Genomic DNA, 16,032 nt, shown 5'->3' with positions numbered 1-16,032 from the left:
ACACTATGCTTACAGACCTTACCAATGCATACACTATGCTTACAGACCTTACCAATGCTTACACTGTGCTTACAGACCTTACCTATGCATACACTGTGCTTACAGACGCTATAGATGCTTATGCTGTGCTTACCAACCTTACCCATGCTGATACTGGGATTACAGCTCTTACCGATGAATATACTGTCCTTACACACCTTACCGATGCATACATTGTCCTTACACACCTTACTGATGCATACATTGTCCTTACACACCTTACCGAGGCATATACTGTGCGCACAGACCTTACTGATGCTTATACTGTGCTTACAGACCCTAGTGAGGCTTATACTGTGCTTACAGACCCTACCGATACACATACTGTGCAGACCTTACCGATGCTTACACTGTGCTTACAGACCTTACCAATGCATACACTGTGCTTACAGACACTACTGATGCATATACTGTGCTTACAGACCTTACCAATGCATACACTGTGCTTACAGACACTACCGATGCATATACTATGCTTACAAACACTACCGATGCATATACTATGCTTACAGACGCTATAGATGCTTATGCTGTGCTTACCAACCTTACCCATGCTGATACTGGGATTACAGATTTTACCGATGAATATACTGTCCTTACACACCTTACCGATGCTTACACTGTGCTTACAGACCTTACCGATGCATATACTGTGCGCACAGATCTTACTGATGCATACAGAGTCCTTACAGACCACATGGATACAAAGACTGTGCTGTGCACCCCTAATAGGTGCATGCAATGCCTGCAGAGATGCAGAGTGTAAACTTTTTTGTAGACGCATGGAGAGTAAACACACTGCACAGAACTGGAGAGTGCACACACTGCACAGAACTGGAGAGTGCACACACTGCACAGAACTGGAGAGTGCACACACTGCTCTAGGAAAACCTTGAGTGGGCAGTTAAAGAAGGGTAAATACCTGGAGAGCAGACACACTGATCTGTAGACCTGGAGAGTGCACATAAAGACGTGTAAAGACCTGAAGAGTGCACACACTGCTCAGCAGACCTTGAAAGTGCACACATAAATGTGTAACCACATGAAGAGTGCACACACTGCTCTGTAGACCTGGAGAGTGCACACAAAGATGTGTAACCACATGAAGAGTGCACACACTGCTCAGCAGACCTTGCGAGTGCACACAAAGATGTGTAACCACATGAAGAGTGCACACACTGCTCTGTGGACCTTGCGAGTGCACACAAAGATGTGTAACCACATGAAGAGTGCACACACTGCTCTGTAGACCTTGCGAGTGCACACAAAGATGTGTAACCACATGAAGAGTGCACACTCTGCTCTGCAGAGACCTCGAGGGGTTGCACCTCAGCTAGGCACACTCTGGAGGCATGCTAGTCTCTTGAAGGGGCCCAGTAGTACGTTGTCCTGTGTGATTTGCTTCACTGCACTACAAAGGGGACATGGGCCCTAAGGCATGGCAGAGGGAACTCCACACTGGGCCATAGCCGAAAGCACTAGTCCGGTCCCAGTGGGGCCAGAATTCATCACTGAGAAATCGGTGTTAAAGGGGAGCCAGTACCATTTTTAGGCACTGAATAGCTGACAACACATTCAAGAATCACCTATTTCTGATATTTTTATAATGTCACTTTTGTCAGTTTCTTCAATTTAAGCGAAGTAACACTTGCCAGCCGCCATCTTTGTTCCCCTTCCAATTCTCCGGCACATTTCAAGTTTGGGGGGGGGGTGGTTGGGAGGGATGGTGAGGCAATCTGTTAATGTCTTACTTCATGAGGAGGCATTGGCAGAAGAATTCTGTGCCTTCTTGGTTAGTCTAAGTCTTCGAGGTATGTCCCAAACACCACTGAAGGGTTTATGTGGGACAATCTTATTCCTGATGTGGCGTTATTTAAAACACAATAATTTCAAGCTTTAAGGGAGTCAAAGCTTCTAGGGTGGCCTGGGTTTATCTCTGTGCTAATGCTAAAAATCCGTCACAGATATCCAGATACAAAAAGATATATCATGCATATATATTCTTTTTTTTACAAAAAGGCAACATTTTGCGAAGGGAACATTGAAATAGGGGCATTGAAATAAACACAGGAAAATTCAATTCTTCCAAATTAATCATATATTCGGAGACTAACAAAAGAATAAAGGTGTGTAAAATGAGATTGATAATACATTTTCGTTAATGACGTTTCAGCAAGCCGTAAAATGGTAGCCTTCTTCAGGACACAGAAATATTAACTACATTTACAAGTATGTTTTCCCATAGCTGTAATATTTCTTGTGATTGTGGAAAGACAATCCAGGACACTTGCAAGACTAGTGGTTCAGGACTGAATATGTTCCTGATACTGAAGTTGTCTAATCAAGAAAACGCACATTTACTAATTGAAGAAAGAGAAGACTCTGCATCTTAGATAGTCAAGACAGTAGCTGGTGGTGACACCATGAAAGGGCAGATGGCCAAATGTACAGAGATCGCTATGCACGGGCCATGAAACGTCAAATCAGAGCAGGTCATCTGCTAAAGACATAGATGGAAAAACTACAATGTTCTTATTTACCCTCAGAGAGGACAGTATCGGATAGTGTGCGAACTTCATAGTAGTCCTTAGTGGCCATGGGAATACGTTTGTTGCTTGTCACAGATGACGGAGCGCAATTCTAGCAAAATCATTGCAAGCAAAATAAAGTATATGAAGCGCTATCCCCTCCCTTGAAAAGAAGTGGCGTTTCACAATATCTAAGGATGGAGTTCTCACAAGGTCACCTGTAGGAGGTCCTGCGGGCCCCCTGATGGAGCTGTGGCAGCCTACTGGAAAAATATTTGCTCATGACGCAGCTGTACATCCAAATAGGTTGTGTACACTCCTGTGACATGCTTATTAAGAAGTACTACCCACTGGAATTAGTCCAGGGAAGTGAACTTCCGCTCATGGAATGAAGGGGGTCTCTAGGCAGGGAAGATGCTAGGAGTGTAAAGATTCTGAACTTGTAGGGCGACAGGAGCTAGTCAATGAGAAGATAAAAGAAAAGGAGTCTGCCCTCCCACTCAAGCCTCGCTTTAGCATCTCCAGAATGCCACATGGCTGACGGCTCACCTTCCATTAGACCATACCACCTCCAACAAACTGCACCTCGGACAAACAATCCTCCAACTACCCACACCAGCTTCCAGCAGTCTACACCTCCTGCCAACAGTTCACCCACTGAACCACAGGCCAAGCCTCCCCTCAACAGGGACCAGCTGCCTATAAGTCCCTGCAAGAAACCACACCTCCTCAGACAGTCAATCCTCCAACTACCCACACCGGCTTTCAACAGTCTACACCTCCTGCCAACAGTTCACCCACTGAACCACAGGCCAAGCCTCCCCTCATCAGGGACCAGCTGCCTATCAGGCTAGACGTCCCTGCAAGAAACCACACTTCCTCAGACAGCCAATCCTCCACACCGGCTTCCAGCAGTCTACACCTTCTGCCAACAGTTCACCCACTGAACCACAGGCCAAGCCTCCCCTCAACAGGGACCAGCTGCCTATCAGGCTACACGTCCCTGCAAGAAACCACACCTCCTAAGACAGCAAATCCTCCAACTACCCACACCGGCTTCCAGCAGTCTACACCTCCTGCCAAAGGTTCACCCCACTGAACAATAGGGCAAGCCTCCCCTCAACAGGGACCAGCTGCCTATCAGGCTACACAAACCACACCTCCTCAGACAGTCAATCCTCCAACTACCCACACCGGCTTCCAGCAGTCTACACCTCCTGCCAACAGTTCACCCACTGAACCCCAGGCCAAGCCTCCCCTCATCAGGGACCAGCTGCCTATCAGGCTACACAAACCACACCTCCTCAGACAGTCAATCCTCCAACTACCCACACCGGCTTTCAACAGTCTACACCTTCATCAAACAGTTCACCCCCTGAACCACAGGCCAAGCCTCCCCTCATCAGGGACCAGCTGCCTATCAGGCTACACGTCCCTGCAAGAAACCACACCTCCTCAGACAGTCAATCCTCCAACTACCCACACCGGCTTCCAGCAGTCTACACCTCCTGCCAACAGTTCACCCACTGAACCACAGGCCAAGCCTCCCCTCAACAGGGACCAGCTGCCTATCAGGCTACACGTCTCTGCAAGAAACCACACCTCCTAAAACAGCAAATCCTCTAACTACCCACACCGGCTTCCAGCAGTCTACACCTCCTGCCAAAGGTTCACCCCACTGAACAATAGGGCAAGCCTCCCCTCAACAGGGACCAGCTGCCTATCAGGCTACACAAACCACACCTCCTCAGACAGTCAATCCTCCAACTACCCACACCGGCTTCCAGCAGTCTACACCTCCTGCCAAAAGTTCACCCCACTGAACAATAGGCCAAGCCTCCCCTCATCAGGGACCAGCTGCCTATCAGGCTACACAAACCACACCTCCTCAGACAGTCAATCCTCCAACTACCCACACCGGCTTCCAGCAGTCTACACCTCCTGCCAACAGTTCACCCACTGAACCACAGGCCAAGCCTCCCCTCATCAGGGACCAGCTGCCTATCAGGCTACACAAACCACACCTCCTCAGACAGTCAATCCTCCAACTACCCACACTGGCTTTCAACAGTCTACACCTTCATCAAACAGTTCACCCCCTGAACCACAGGCCAAGCCTCCCCTCATCAGGGACCAGCTGCCTATCAGGCTACACAAACCACACCTCCTCAGACAGTCAATCCTCCAACTACCCACACCGGCTTCCAGCAGTCTACACCTCCTGCCAACAGTTCACCCACTGAACCACAGGCCAAGCCTCCCCTCAACAGGGACCAGCTGCCTATCAGGCTACACGTCACTGCAAGAAACCACACCTCCTCAGACAGTCAATCCTCCAACTACCCACACTGGCTTTCAACAGTCTACACCTTCATCAAACAGTTCACCCCATACTACAATAGGCCAGGCCTCCATCCAATATGGCACAAATGCCTATCAGGCCACACTTCCTTGCAAGAAACCACACGGGCCTCTGCGCATACACGCCTCCTCAGACAGAACCCTCCCAATGGACCTCACCTGCTGGCCAGTATTTTCTCAAAGGAGGTGCCATTTTGTCCTGGTTTGGGATTCTTGATGTATCAGAAGTAGATATCTAAAAACCTAATTTCAGTAAAATCAACTATATTCTATTTTAACTTGGGAACCATATCTCTGTTTGCTTTGATCACTCTGTAGGAAGAGCTCAGTCTGCTCTAAAACACTTTTGAAGGGATTGCTTGTTGCATATGCTGATTTAAGTTCACATTTCTGAAGACAAGGATTAGTGTTTTTAGTTGTTTTTTTCTCTTTTTTTTTTATAACCTGCGTAACACACAAACACCTCACCTACCATATTTGTGCGATACTGGCCAGGAGGCAACCCTCACGCCACCAAACCACACCTCATTCTCAGAGCTGACTTGCTCCCATAGAACATGCCTCCCTCCAACGGACCGTGCCTCCCGCCAGCGGACCGTGCCTCCCTCCAGCAGACAGGGCCATCCTCCGACAGGCCGTACCTCCCTCCGACAGGATCTCGCTCTGATAGGCAGAACCTCACTCCGACAGACTACCTCTTTTTAATAGATTGCACCTCTCTTCAAAAGACAGAGGCCTCTCTCAACAGACCACGCTTCCCTCAACATACCACCCTCCCTCAGCAGATTAACCCTCGCTCAATAGACCACGTCTTCCTCTAATGCCCCTACTTTCCTCCAAGAGACTAGACCATACTTCAAAAGAACACACCTACACCCTCTAAAAGTATTTTAGCACCCTATACCCCTAAGACTAACCTGCAGATTGCCCATTAAACCAACATGTTATCTCAGATGAACCCTGGTACCAATCTACACCTCCTCCAGGCACACTACTTTCTAGAGACCACTGATAGGAAGTCCTGGATATGGACAATCGAGGGAACTTCATCAATGTTCAGAAATTACCCACAGGTCTTTCGGAAAATCAGGAGGGCAAATTTCAAATCTCAAGTGAATCTCACAGATCTTCATGAACATAAAGTTTTCAAAAGTGGGGTGGTGGGCAATAAAGAAATATGATTTATTTATCTGTACAAAAGGATTTAAAGTTTGGACACACGTGGATAAGGTAGGATACGTGTGTCATCTGGCACCATTTGCAGCTAACACTAGTGGTTTAAGAGAGAGCACTAAGTCAGAAAGCAGAAACCTATGTACAAAAACTGAGAATAATAGGCTTAAACGTTTTTAAATGTCTAGTTTCAGGAGGGATTATGGCATTAACTCTTCTACGCTATCATACAGAACGCACAAGTCTCCTTCAATGCCTAGAAAAGCTGCATAAATCCATCATAAGATTGAATGTTTTCTGCTCCATTTATCATATCCCCGATTCTTCTCACTTGCCTTTGGCCCCCAGGAGCTGGCCAATTATCAGTCAACATGCGCCCCAATATCACCTGCACCCCTTGGACCCCGCAAGCTCAGGAGTCCTCTCCATCATACGGCAATCTCACCGCGCAGTCCCTAGGATTCTCAGCAGCTCTCTGCCCCTAGGAGTTTGAGTGCTGCTAAACAAATACACCAGTTTTTGAGCAGCTGTCAATCCCAAAGAGTCCCATTCATCAAATGCCCGGCTATCCTCAGCAGCCCCCGCACCCTTGGATCCACGAGTTCTGATCTTCATGGGACCATAGCAGTCTCTGCAGCACTCCGGCCTCTTTAATCCAGGAGGCCCATTCATCAAATGCCCGGCTATCCTCAGCAGCCCCCGCACCCTTGGATCCACGAGTTCTGATCTTCATGGGACCATAGCAGTCTCTGCAGCACTCCGGCCTCTTTAATCCAGGAGGCCCAGTCATCAAATGCCCGGCTATCCTCAGCAGCCCCCGCACCCTTGGATCCACGAGCTCTGATCTTCATGGGACCATAGCAGTCTCTGCAGCACTCCGGCCTCTTTAATCCAGGAGGCCCAGTCATCAAATGCCCGGCTATCCTCAGCAGCCCCCGCACCCTTGGATCCACTAGCTCTGATCTTCATGGGACCATAGCAGTCTCTGCAGCACTCCGGCCTCTTTAATCCAGGAGGCCCAGTCATCAAATGCCCGGCTATCCTCAGCAGCCCCCGCACCCTTGGATCCACTAGCTCTGATCTTCATGGGACCATAGCAGTCTCTGCAGCACTCCGGCCTCTTTAATCCAGGAGGCCCATTCATCAAATGCCCGGCTATCCTCAGCAGCCCCCCGCACCCTTGGATCCACGAGTTCTGATCTTCATGGGACCATAGCAGTCTCTGCAGCACTCCGGCCTCTTTAATCCAGGAGGCCCAGTCATCAAATGCCCGGCTATCCTCAGCAGCCCCCGCACCCTTGGATCCACGAGTTCTGATCTTCATGGGACCATAGCAGTCTCTGCAGCACTCCGGCCTCTTTAATCCAGGAGGCCCAGTCATCAAATGCCCGGCTATCCTCAGCAGCCCCCGCACCCTTGGATCCACTAGCTCTGATCTTCATGGGACCATAGCAGTCTCTGCAGCACTCCGGCCTCTTTAATCCAGGAGGCCCAGTCATCAAATGCCCGGCTATCCTCAGCAGCCCCCTGCACCCTTGGATCCACGAGTTCTGATCTTCATGGGACCATAGCAGTCTCTGCAGCACTCCGGCCTCTTTAATCCAGGAGGCCCAGTCATCAAATGCCCGGCTATCCTCAGCAGCCCCCGCACCCTTGGATCCACGAGTTCTGATCTTCATGGGACCATAGCAGTCTCTGCAGCACTCCGGCCTCTTTAATCCAGGAGGCCCAGTCATCAAATGCCCGGCTATCCTCAGCAGCCCCCGCACCCTTGGATCCACTAGCTCTGATCTTCATGGGACCATAGCAGTCTCTGCAGAACTCCGGCCTCTTTAATCCAGGAGGCCCAGTCATCAAATGCCCGGCTATCCTCAGCAGCCCCTGCACCCTTGGATCCACTAGCTCTGATCTTCATGGGACCATAGCAGTCTCTGCAGCACTCCGGCCTCTTTAATCCAGGAGGCCCATTCATCACTGGCGTCCTTGTGCCCAGAAGCTCCGTTCCCCATGTGTGCTGGTATTCTTAGGCCCCTGATCCCACAACGCCAGTTCCTCAGGCGCTCTAGTATTCTCACCAGCCCTCTGCCCCCCCCCCCCCCTTGAGCCATGAAGCCCCGTTCCTCAGGTGCTCTAATATTCTCAGCAGCCCTCTGTCCCCTTAAGCCCACAACATCCGTTCCTCAGGTGCTCTAGGATTCTCAGCAGCCCTCTGTCCCCCCTTGAGCCCGGAAGTTCCGTTCATCGGGTACTGTAGTATTCTCAGCAGCCCTCTCTCCTCTTGAGCCCGGAAGCTCCGTTTTTCAGGTGCTCTAGTATTCTCAGCAGCCCTCTGTCCCCTCTTGAGCCCGGAAGCTCCGTTCATCGGGTACTGTAGTATTCTCAGCAGCCCTCTGTCCCCTCTTGAGCCCGGAAGCTCCGTTCATCGGGTACTGTAGTATTCTCAGCAGCCCTCTCTCCTCTTGAGCCCGGAAGCTCCGTTCCTCAGGCGCTCTAGTAGTCTCAGCAGCCCCCTGTCCCTCCTTGAGCCCGGAAGCTCCGTTCATCGAGTACTGTAGTATTCTCAGCAGCCCTCTCTCCACTTGAGCCCGGAAGCTCCGTTCCTCAGGTGCTCTAGTATTCTCAGCAGCCCTCTGTCCCCCCTTGAGCCCGGAAGCTCCGTTCATCGGGTACTCTAGTATTCTCAGCAGACCTCTGTCCCCTTGAGCCCGGAAGCTCCGTTCCTCTTGTGCTCTAGTGTTCTCAGCAGCCCTCTGTCCCCTTGAGCCCGGAAGCTCCGTTCCTCTTGTGCTCTAGTGTTCTCAGCAGCCCTCTGTCCCCCCTTGAGCCCGGAAGCTCCGTTCATCGGGTACTCTAGTATTCTCAGCAGCCCTCTGTCCCCTTGAGCCCACAACACCCGTACCTCAGGTGCTGTAGGATTCTCAGCAGCCTATGGCCCCTTTGTTCATCATACAGTGCTCGCAGAACCCCTCTGTCGCCCCTTCCTGCTATGGCCCTAGCATCCCACGCCACCTTTGGTCTCTGAGTCCACAAGCTCTGCTCTCCATCAGATCCCTGGACTGTCCCCAGTCCCCGGGCCGCAGGAACGCACAGGCCGTGCTCCGGAGGAGGCGCACAGAGGTTCTGGTCACTCACCTGTCAAGGGCGGGCGTCAGCCGGTACTCTCTGGTTTTCATCAAAATGCCTTTGATCAGGTTATCTGGATGGAGAACACAGATGACAGCAGGGTTAGAAAAACGGAGACAGATCCCGAGGAACCATTAATCATTTTAAGAAACATTTACTTACAAGAAGAATGTATAAAGGGTCTACTAATCGATGTGGAATCCCCATCTCACTGTTGCTCACATAACCAGGCAAACATGTATTTAGAAGTAAATCAATGGCGACACCATCCCACTGGGGCTGGAAGCAGCAACTAATGATGTATTTAGAAGTAAGAGACACAAACAAGTACCTGCCCACGGGTGCGGAATCACCGCCTCCAGGGCTGGAAGAACCAGGTAACTCTTTACTTACAAGTAAAAGGTACAAGAAGCATCTGCCAAAGGATGGGAGCGAGCGCTTTACTCCCACAGCTCAACCTGTGAGCAGTTCATGTAAATAGATCTTCGTGACTTTTCCACCAAGAACAAGAATGAAGCAGCCAATCTAGAGGATGGTGATTCTTAGAGGCCACAAAGCAGGCACAAGGACTCACCATCTTCAGGTCACTCCCTGCTGAGAAGCGAAGGCGCGGACTGGTCTGCTGGGACAAGCAGGTGTCTACCCGAGGCCGGCAAGATGGTAGGTACTCACCAGATCTCTCGTGCTCCAAGCAAGGTGCAGTACATGCTGCACATTACTTACAACAACGAAAATAATGCACAATCGGGTGGTCTGCGGCGCATGTCCGGATCCAAGAAAGGAACGGATCCTCACAGAGCGCCTTAACCTCACAGGAGTACATTTCATGAGCAGTCTTTCTACCTTTTCTGTTCCTAGCCATCTTGCTCAGCCTGTTCAGTCCACATATCGCGTCACACCCTCCCCCAGTAGATGAACCAACACATCTGGTGGTAGTGCCGGCTGCTGCAGTCAGTGCCCATCACACCAGGGCTCCTTGCTGCTGAGTGGGCACAAGTCCCAATCCAAAATGGCGGTTTCCTAGGCACAGACCACCGGTGCATGCAGATAGTAAATCGGCATATATCGGCTACATACATCATAAATACACAAAATGGGGGATCAGGGGTTAGTTTATAAACTATTATTAACGGAGTAGTCCCTCTCAGACGTATTTACAAATACACTGGAGAGGTACTTTTCTAACAGATACTGTAGGGACCACCCGCAGTATTGTGTGGTTACTAAAAGTTACCCATTGACACAAATACTAAAGTAAGACAATCATTTTACCTTCCTTTCCTGCACACAATTGCAACCAATGAACAATACTATGAAAAAATTAGTACACTTTTCAGATTGATTATCCACACAGGATTAATTGCCAACTCGGAGGCCTGCTGAGAAATGAACATTTCTATCCGAAATGCTCCCACCGTCTCATCATTTGAGTTACAGGCTGTGGCTTTACTGAGTGTCCCTCGCTCGCTCTCGGCGATTAACATGAAAACAGCATCGAGCAGTGCACTACAGGCTCTGGCTCACTGCGCAATCCCTATCCTCGAGCACTGCACTCCACAGGCTCTGACTTACTGCACTCCACAGGCTGTGACTTACTGCACTCCACAGGCTGTGACTTACTGCACTCCACAGGCTCTGGCTCACGGAGCATTCCCAATCCTCGAGCACTGCACTCCACAGGCTCTGACATACTGCACTCCACAGGCTGTGACTTACAGCACTCTACAGGCTCTGACATACTGCACTCCACAGGCTCTGGCTCACTGCGCAATCCCTATCCTCGAGCACTGCACTCCACAGGCTCTGACTTACTGCACTCCACAGGCTGTGACTTACTGCACTCCACAGGCTGTGACTTACTGCACTCCACAGGCTCTGGCTCACGGAGCATTCCCAATCCTCGAGCACTGCACTCTACAGGCTCTGGCTCACTGCGCAATCCCTATCCTCGAGCACTGCACTCCACAGGCTCTGACATACTGCACTCCACAGGCTGTGACTTACAGCACTCTACAGGCTCTGACATACTGCACTCCACAGGCTCTGGCTCACTGCGCAATCCCTATCCTCGAGCACTGCACTCCACAGGCTGTGACTTACTGCACTCCACAGGCTCTGGCTCACGGAGCATTCCCAATCCTCGAGCACTGCACTCTACAGGCTCTGGCTCACTGCGCAATCCCTATCCTCGAGCACTGCACTCTACAGGCTCTGACATACTGCACTCCACAGGCTCTGACTTACTGCACTCCACAGGCTCTGACTTACTGCACTCCACAGGCTCTGGCTCACGGAGCATTCCCAATCCTCGAGCACTGCACTCTACAGGCTCTGACATACTGCACTCCACAGGCTCTGACTTACTGCACTCCACAGGCTCTGGCTTACTGCATTCTACATGCTATGGTTTACTGCACTCTACAGGCTATAGCTTACTGCACTCTACATGCTATGGTTTACTGCACTCTACAGGCTCCAGCTTACTGAGCATTCCAAATCATCAGGCACTGCACTCTAGAGGCTATGGCCCACTGCACTCCACAGGCTCTAGCTTATGGAGCATTCCCATTCGTCGACATTGCGCTCTACAGGCTCTGGCTTACTGCACTCCACAGGCTATGGGCTCACTCCGCACTACAGGCTATGGCTCACTGAGCATTCCCAATCCTCGAGCACTGCACTCTACAGGCTATGGCTTACTGAGCATTTTAATTCCTCGAGCACTGCACTCTACAGGCTCTGGCTCACTGAGCATTCCCAATCCTCGAGAACTGCACTCTACAGGCTATGACTTACTGTACTCTACAGGCTCTGTCTCACTGAGCATTCCCAATCCTCAAACACTGCACTCTACAGGATATGGCTTACTGAGCATTCCAAGTCCTGGAGCACTGCCCTCTTACAGGCTATGACCTACCACACTCCACAGGCTCTGGCTTACTGCACTCTACATGCTCTGGCTCACTGAGCATTCCCAATCCTCGAGCACTGCACTCTACAGGCTCTGGCTCACTGAGCATTCCATGCCCTCGAGCACTGCACTCTACAGGCTATGGCTTACTGAGCATTCCAAGTCCTGGAGCACTGCCCTCTTACAGGCTATGACTTACCACACTCTGCAGGCTCTGGCTTACTGCACTCTACAGGCTATGGCTTACTGCACTCTACAGGCTCCGGCTTACTGAGCATTCCAAATCCTCAGGCACTGCACTCTACAGGTTATGGCTTACTGCACTCTACAAGCTATGGCTTACTGGGCATTCGAAATCCTTGGGCACTGCACACCACAGACTCTGGCTTACTGAGCATTCCCAATTGTCAACACTGCACTCCACAGGCTCTGGCTTACTACACTCCACAGGCTCTGGCTTACTACACTCCACAGGCTCTGGCTTACTACACTCCACAGGCTCTGGCTTACTACACTCCACAGGCTCTGGCTTACTACACTCCACAGGCTCTGGCTTACTGCACACCACAGCCTATGGCTTACTGTACACCACAAGGTCTGTCTTACTGCACTCCACAGGCTCTGGCTTACTGCACTCCACAGGCTCTGGCTTACTGCACTCCACAGGCTCTGGCTTACTGCACTCCACAGGCTCTGGCTTACTGCACTCCACAGCCTATGGCTTACTGCACTCCACAGCCTATGGCTTACTGCACTCCACAGCCTATGGCTTACTGTACACCACAAGGTCTGTCTTACTGCGCTCTACAGGGTCTGACTTACTGCACTATACAGGCTCTAGCTTACTGCACTCCACAGGCTCTGGCTTACTGAGCTTTCTCTGCAAGCGAACACTGCACCCCAGAGGCTTTGGCGTACTGGGAGGTTCTTCCTTGAAGTAGGCTACTGACCTGAAAACACAGCTTCAACCGCAGCACTATACAGGGCTTTAGAGTGGTCTTTGCTCCCTAGAGACCAGTTACAGTTCTCTACAGGCCAGCTGCAGCTCCCTACAGACCAGAAGCAGCTCACTACAGGCGAGTAGCAGCTCTCTACAGGGCAGTAGCAATTCCCTACAGAACAATAACAGCTCTCTACAGACCAATAACAGCTCTCTACAGACCAATAACAGCTCTCTACAGACCAGTAGCAGTTCCCTACCGACATTAGCAGCTCTCTACAGGCCAGTAGCAGGTCTTTACAGGCCAGTAGCAGCTCCCTACAGGCCAGTAGCAGCTCCCTGCAGGCCAGTAGCAGCTCCCTGCGGGCCAGTAGCAGCTCCCTGCGGGCCAGTAGCAGCTCTCCACATGCCAGTAGCACTTCCCTACAGGCCAGTAGCAGCTCCCTACAGGCCAGTAGCAGCTCTCTACAGGCCAGTAGCAGCTCTCCACAGGCCAGTAGCAGCTCTCTACAGGCCAGTAGCAGCTCCCTACAGGCCAGTAGCAGCTCCCTGCAGGCCAATAGCAGCTCCCTGCAGGCCAATAGCAGCTCCCTGCAGGCCAGTAGCAGCTCTCCGCATGCCAGTAGCACTTCCCTACAGGCCAGTAGCAGCTCTCTAAAGACCAGTAGCAGCTCTCCACAGACCAGTAGCAGCTCCCCCCAGGCCAGCCGCAGGCCCCTGCACCAGCACTTTGCATCCACCCACCCAGGAGGGAGAGAGACGAGGAGGACGAGAGCACAGTGGGTGCTGGGAGCCAAGCCGCCCGGACAGAAAACCACAAAGCCTGCAACAATAACGAGCCTGTGCGGCTCCTGGAGCGCGATGAAGGGAAGCTGAGTGCCTCGGACCCGTGCCAGGCAGACGTTCACTATAAAGCTCCTCTAAGCTCCTAGAGGCGGCACGGGGCCAAGGCGCTGCGTGCCGGGCACGGGCCGAGAGCCATCTGAAGGCACGACCCGCGCAGGCCTCGGAGACAGGTTACTCGGCGACAGCTTGGTGGGTTAGTGCACCTGCTGCGGGCAACCCGGGGTGAGGCCCAAGTCACGGGCTCGGTCTGACGCTGCCCAGCATCGCCGCTGGCAGGGCTCATACCAAGTGACGTCTGTAGCGCTTCGAAGATACAGGTTTAGAGCATGGGCGTAGGAAGTGTGGGGGACGCGGGGGATATGTCCCCCCCAGATTTTGGAGTGGGGGGGACACGGGGGACAAGGGTGGGGGGGACGAGGGGACAGAAGAATTTTCCCTTCTCCTGTAATTTGCAGGGCCATTAGCGCCGCGTGAAAGGCTACCTATACTGGCCCTGCACTTGACCTGTGACCTGCCTCCAGGACACTTGCCCTCTGCCCTTTGGTTGTGCTGCAGCACACAAGGGATTCCTTCTCACCTTGCCCCACAGCTGCCTGCAGTCTGCACTTCTGAGAACAAAGGGAGAGGAGAGGCCCTTTGTTGATTGCTGTGTGCATCCGGTCCCTCCTGAGCCCTACCCTTCCTGTCCCTTGAAGAACGAACCCTGAAGACAGCAGCAAGATGTGAGAAGGTAAGGAGGTTTGTGTAATTAAATAAAGTATTGCCAAGTAACTCCCTTTCTTTTTAAATCCAGTGCTGTGTTGCAGAGTATCTCCCTTTCTAAAAACAGTATTGTTGAGTTACTGTGAGATATGAGCTGGGCAGGCTTTAGCGCGCTGGTGGCACCCTGTGCGCCAATGTTTGTTAGGGCTCCCCTTTCTGTCACCTCTCTCTCACTCTCTTCCCTCCTCTGTCTCCAGCTTGCCTGCCCCAGTGCTAATTATTGTCCCCTAAATTGACATCCTGCCCCCCCCCAACATTTCGGTCCCTTGGCTCTCCCTCAGCCTTCCTGGTATTTGTGAAAGCCCGCTCTAAAGGCCAAGGGCTGTCTGTAAATCTCATTTCCTGCCAATGGCCTGTGGATGGGAAGCCAGCACTGGGGCAGCTCACAGGCTTTGCAGGACTTCACAGGCTGTGGTGGTACAGAGCCTGGCACTGCTGGATAGACAGCGGAGAGACCAGCACACAGCACGGGTCCCAGGAAGAACCAGATGGCCTGAGAGATGGACAGGACTAGGTAAGGCAGCTAGGGTGATGCAACCGGTGCTGCCGCACTGGGTGCTGACTTAGGATGGGGGTGCTGCGTTTGCAAGTATATTGTGACTTTAAAAGCACCTGCTGGATGTTCCTTGCCACCAACAGTTTTCGGGCAACAATACAAATCTTCAGATAATTCCAGTGATTAATGGTCATTCTGGAGAGAGATTGAAGTTTTGTCTAGTGGAAGTTTTGACTCATCATACCGTACAGGGTTACTATGCCTGCTACAAAGGCCGTCTACATGCAGATCACAAAGTGTATATAATGTGAATAGGTTAGTGGGTTACTGCTTTTGTCAGATGCAGAAAAGTACCCTCTTTTTGGCATGGTTACCCCACTTTTTGCCTGTTGTCAGTATGTTTTGACTGTGTTCACTGGGATCCTGCTAACCAGGAACCCAGTGCTCTCTCCCATTAAATTTGGTTGCTTGGACCACACACACTCCACACTTGGCATACTGGTGCACCTTATAAGTCCCTAGTATATGGTACCCAGGTACCCAGGGCATTGGGGGATCAGAGGTTCCCCATGGGCTGCAGCATTTATTGTGTATTATGCCATCCATAGGAGCCCATGTAAACTGTGTCTGCAGACATGCCATTGCAGCCTGCGTGAAAAAGGTGCATGCACCCTTTCACTTCAGGTCACTGCACCAGGTCACTGTATGTCACCCCTATGGTAGGCCCTCCTAGCCTAGAGGGCAGGGTGCAAGTACCTGTGTGTGAGGGCACCTCTGCAGGAGCAGAGGTGCCCCCACGAACTCCAGCTCCATTTTCCTGGACCTCGTGAGTGCGGGGACGCCATTTTACGCT

At 51.5% G+C, this 16,032-nt stretch overlaps 1 protein-coding gene across 4 annotated transcripts in view; it reads right to left on the bottom strand.

The window, feature by feature from the left end:
• The window catches only part of ST3GAL3 (ST3 beta-galactoside alpha-2,3-sialyltransferase 3), an 807,542-nt gene that overhangs the window by 235,146 nt on the left and 556,364 nt on the right, over positions 1 to 16,032 (bottom strand). For all 4 annotated transcript variants that reach the window (XM_069227820.1, XM_069227817.1, XM_069227819.1 and 1 more), the window contains one exon: positions 9,234 to 9,297. In XM_069227820.1, the coding sequence (XP_069083921.1) occupies positions 9,234 to 9,297 (64 nt within the window). The remainder of the gene's footprint in view (positions 1 to 9,233; positions 9,298 to 16,032) is intronic.

This window comes from Pleurodeles waltl, chromosome 4_1 (genome assembly GCF_031143425.1).
Source record: "Pleurodeles waltl isolate 20211129_DDA chromosome 4_1, aPleWal1.hap1.20221129, whole genome shotgun sequence".
Lineage (NCBI taxonomy): Eukaryota > Metazoa > Chordata > Amphibia > Caudata > Salamandridae > Pleurodeles > Pleurodeles waltl.
This window is presented reverse-complemented; position numbering and strand designations above follow the sequence as displayed.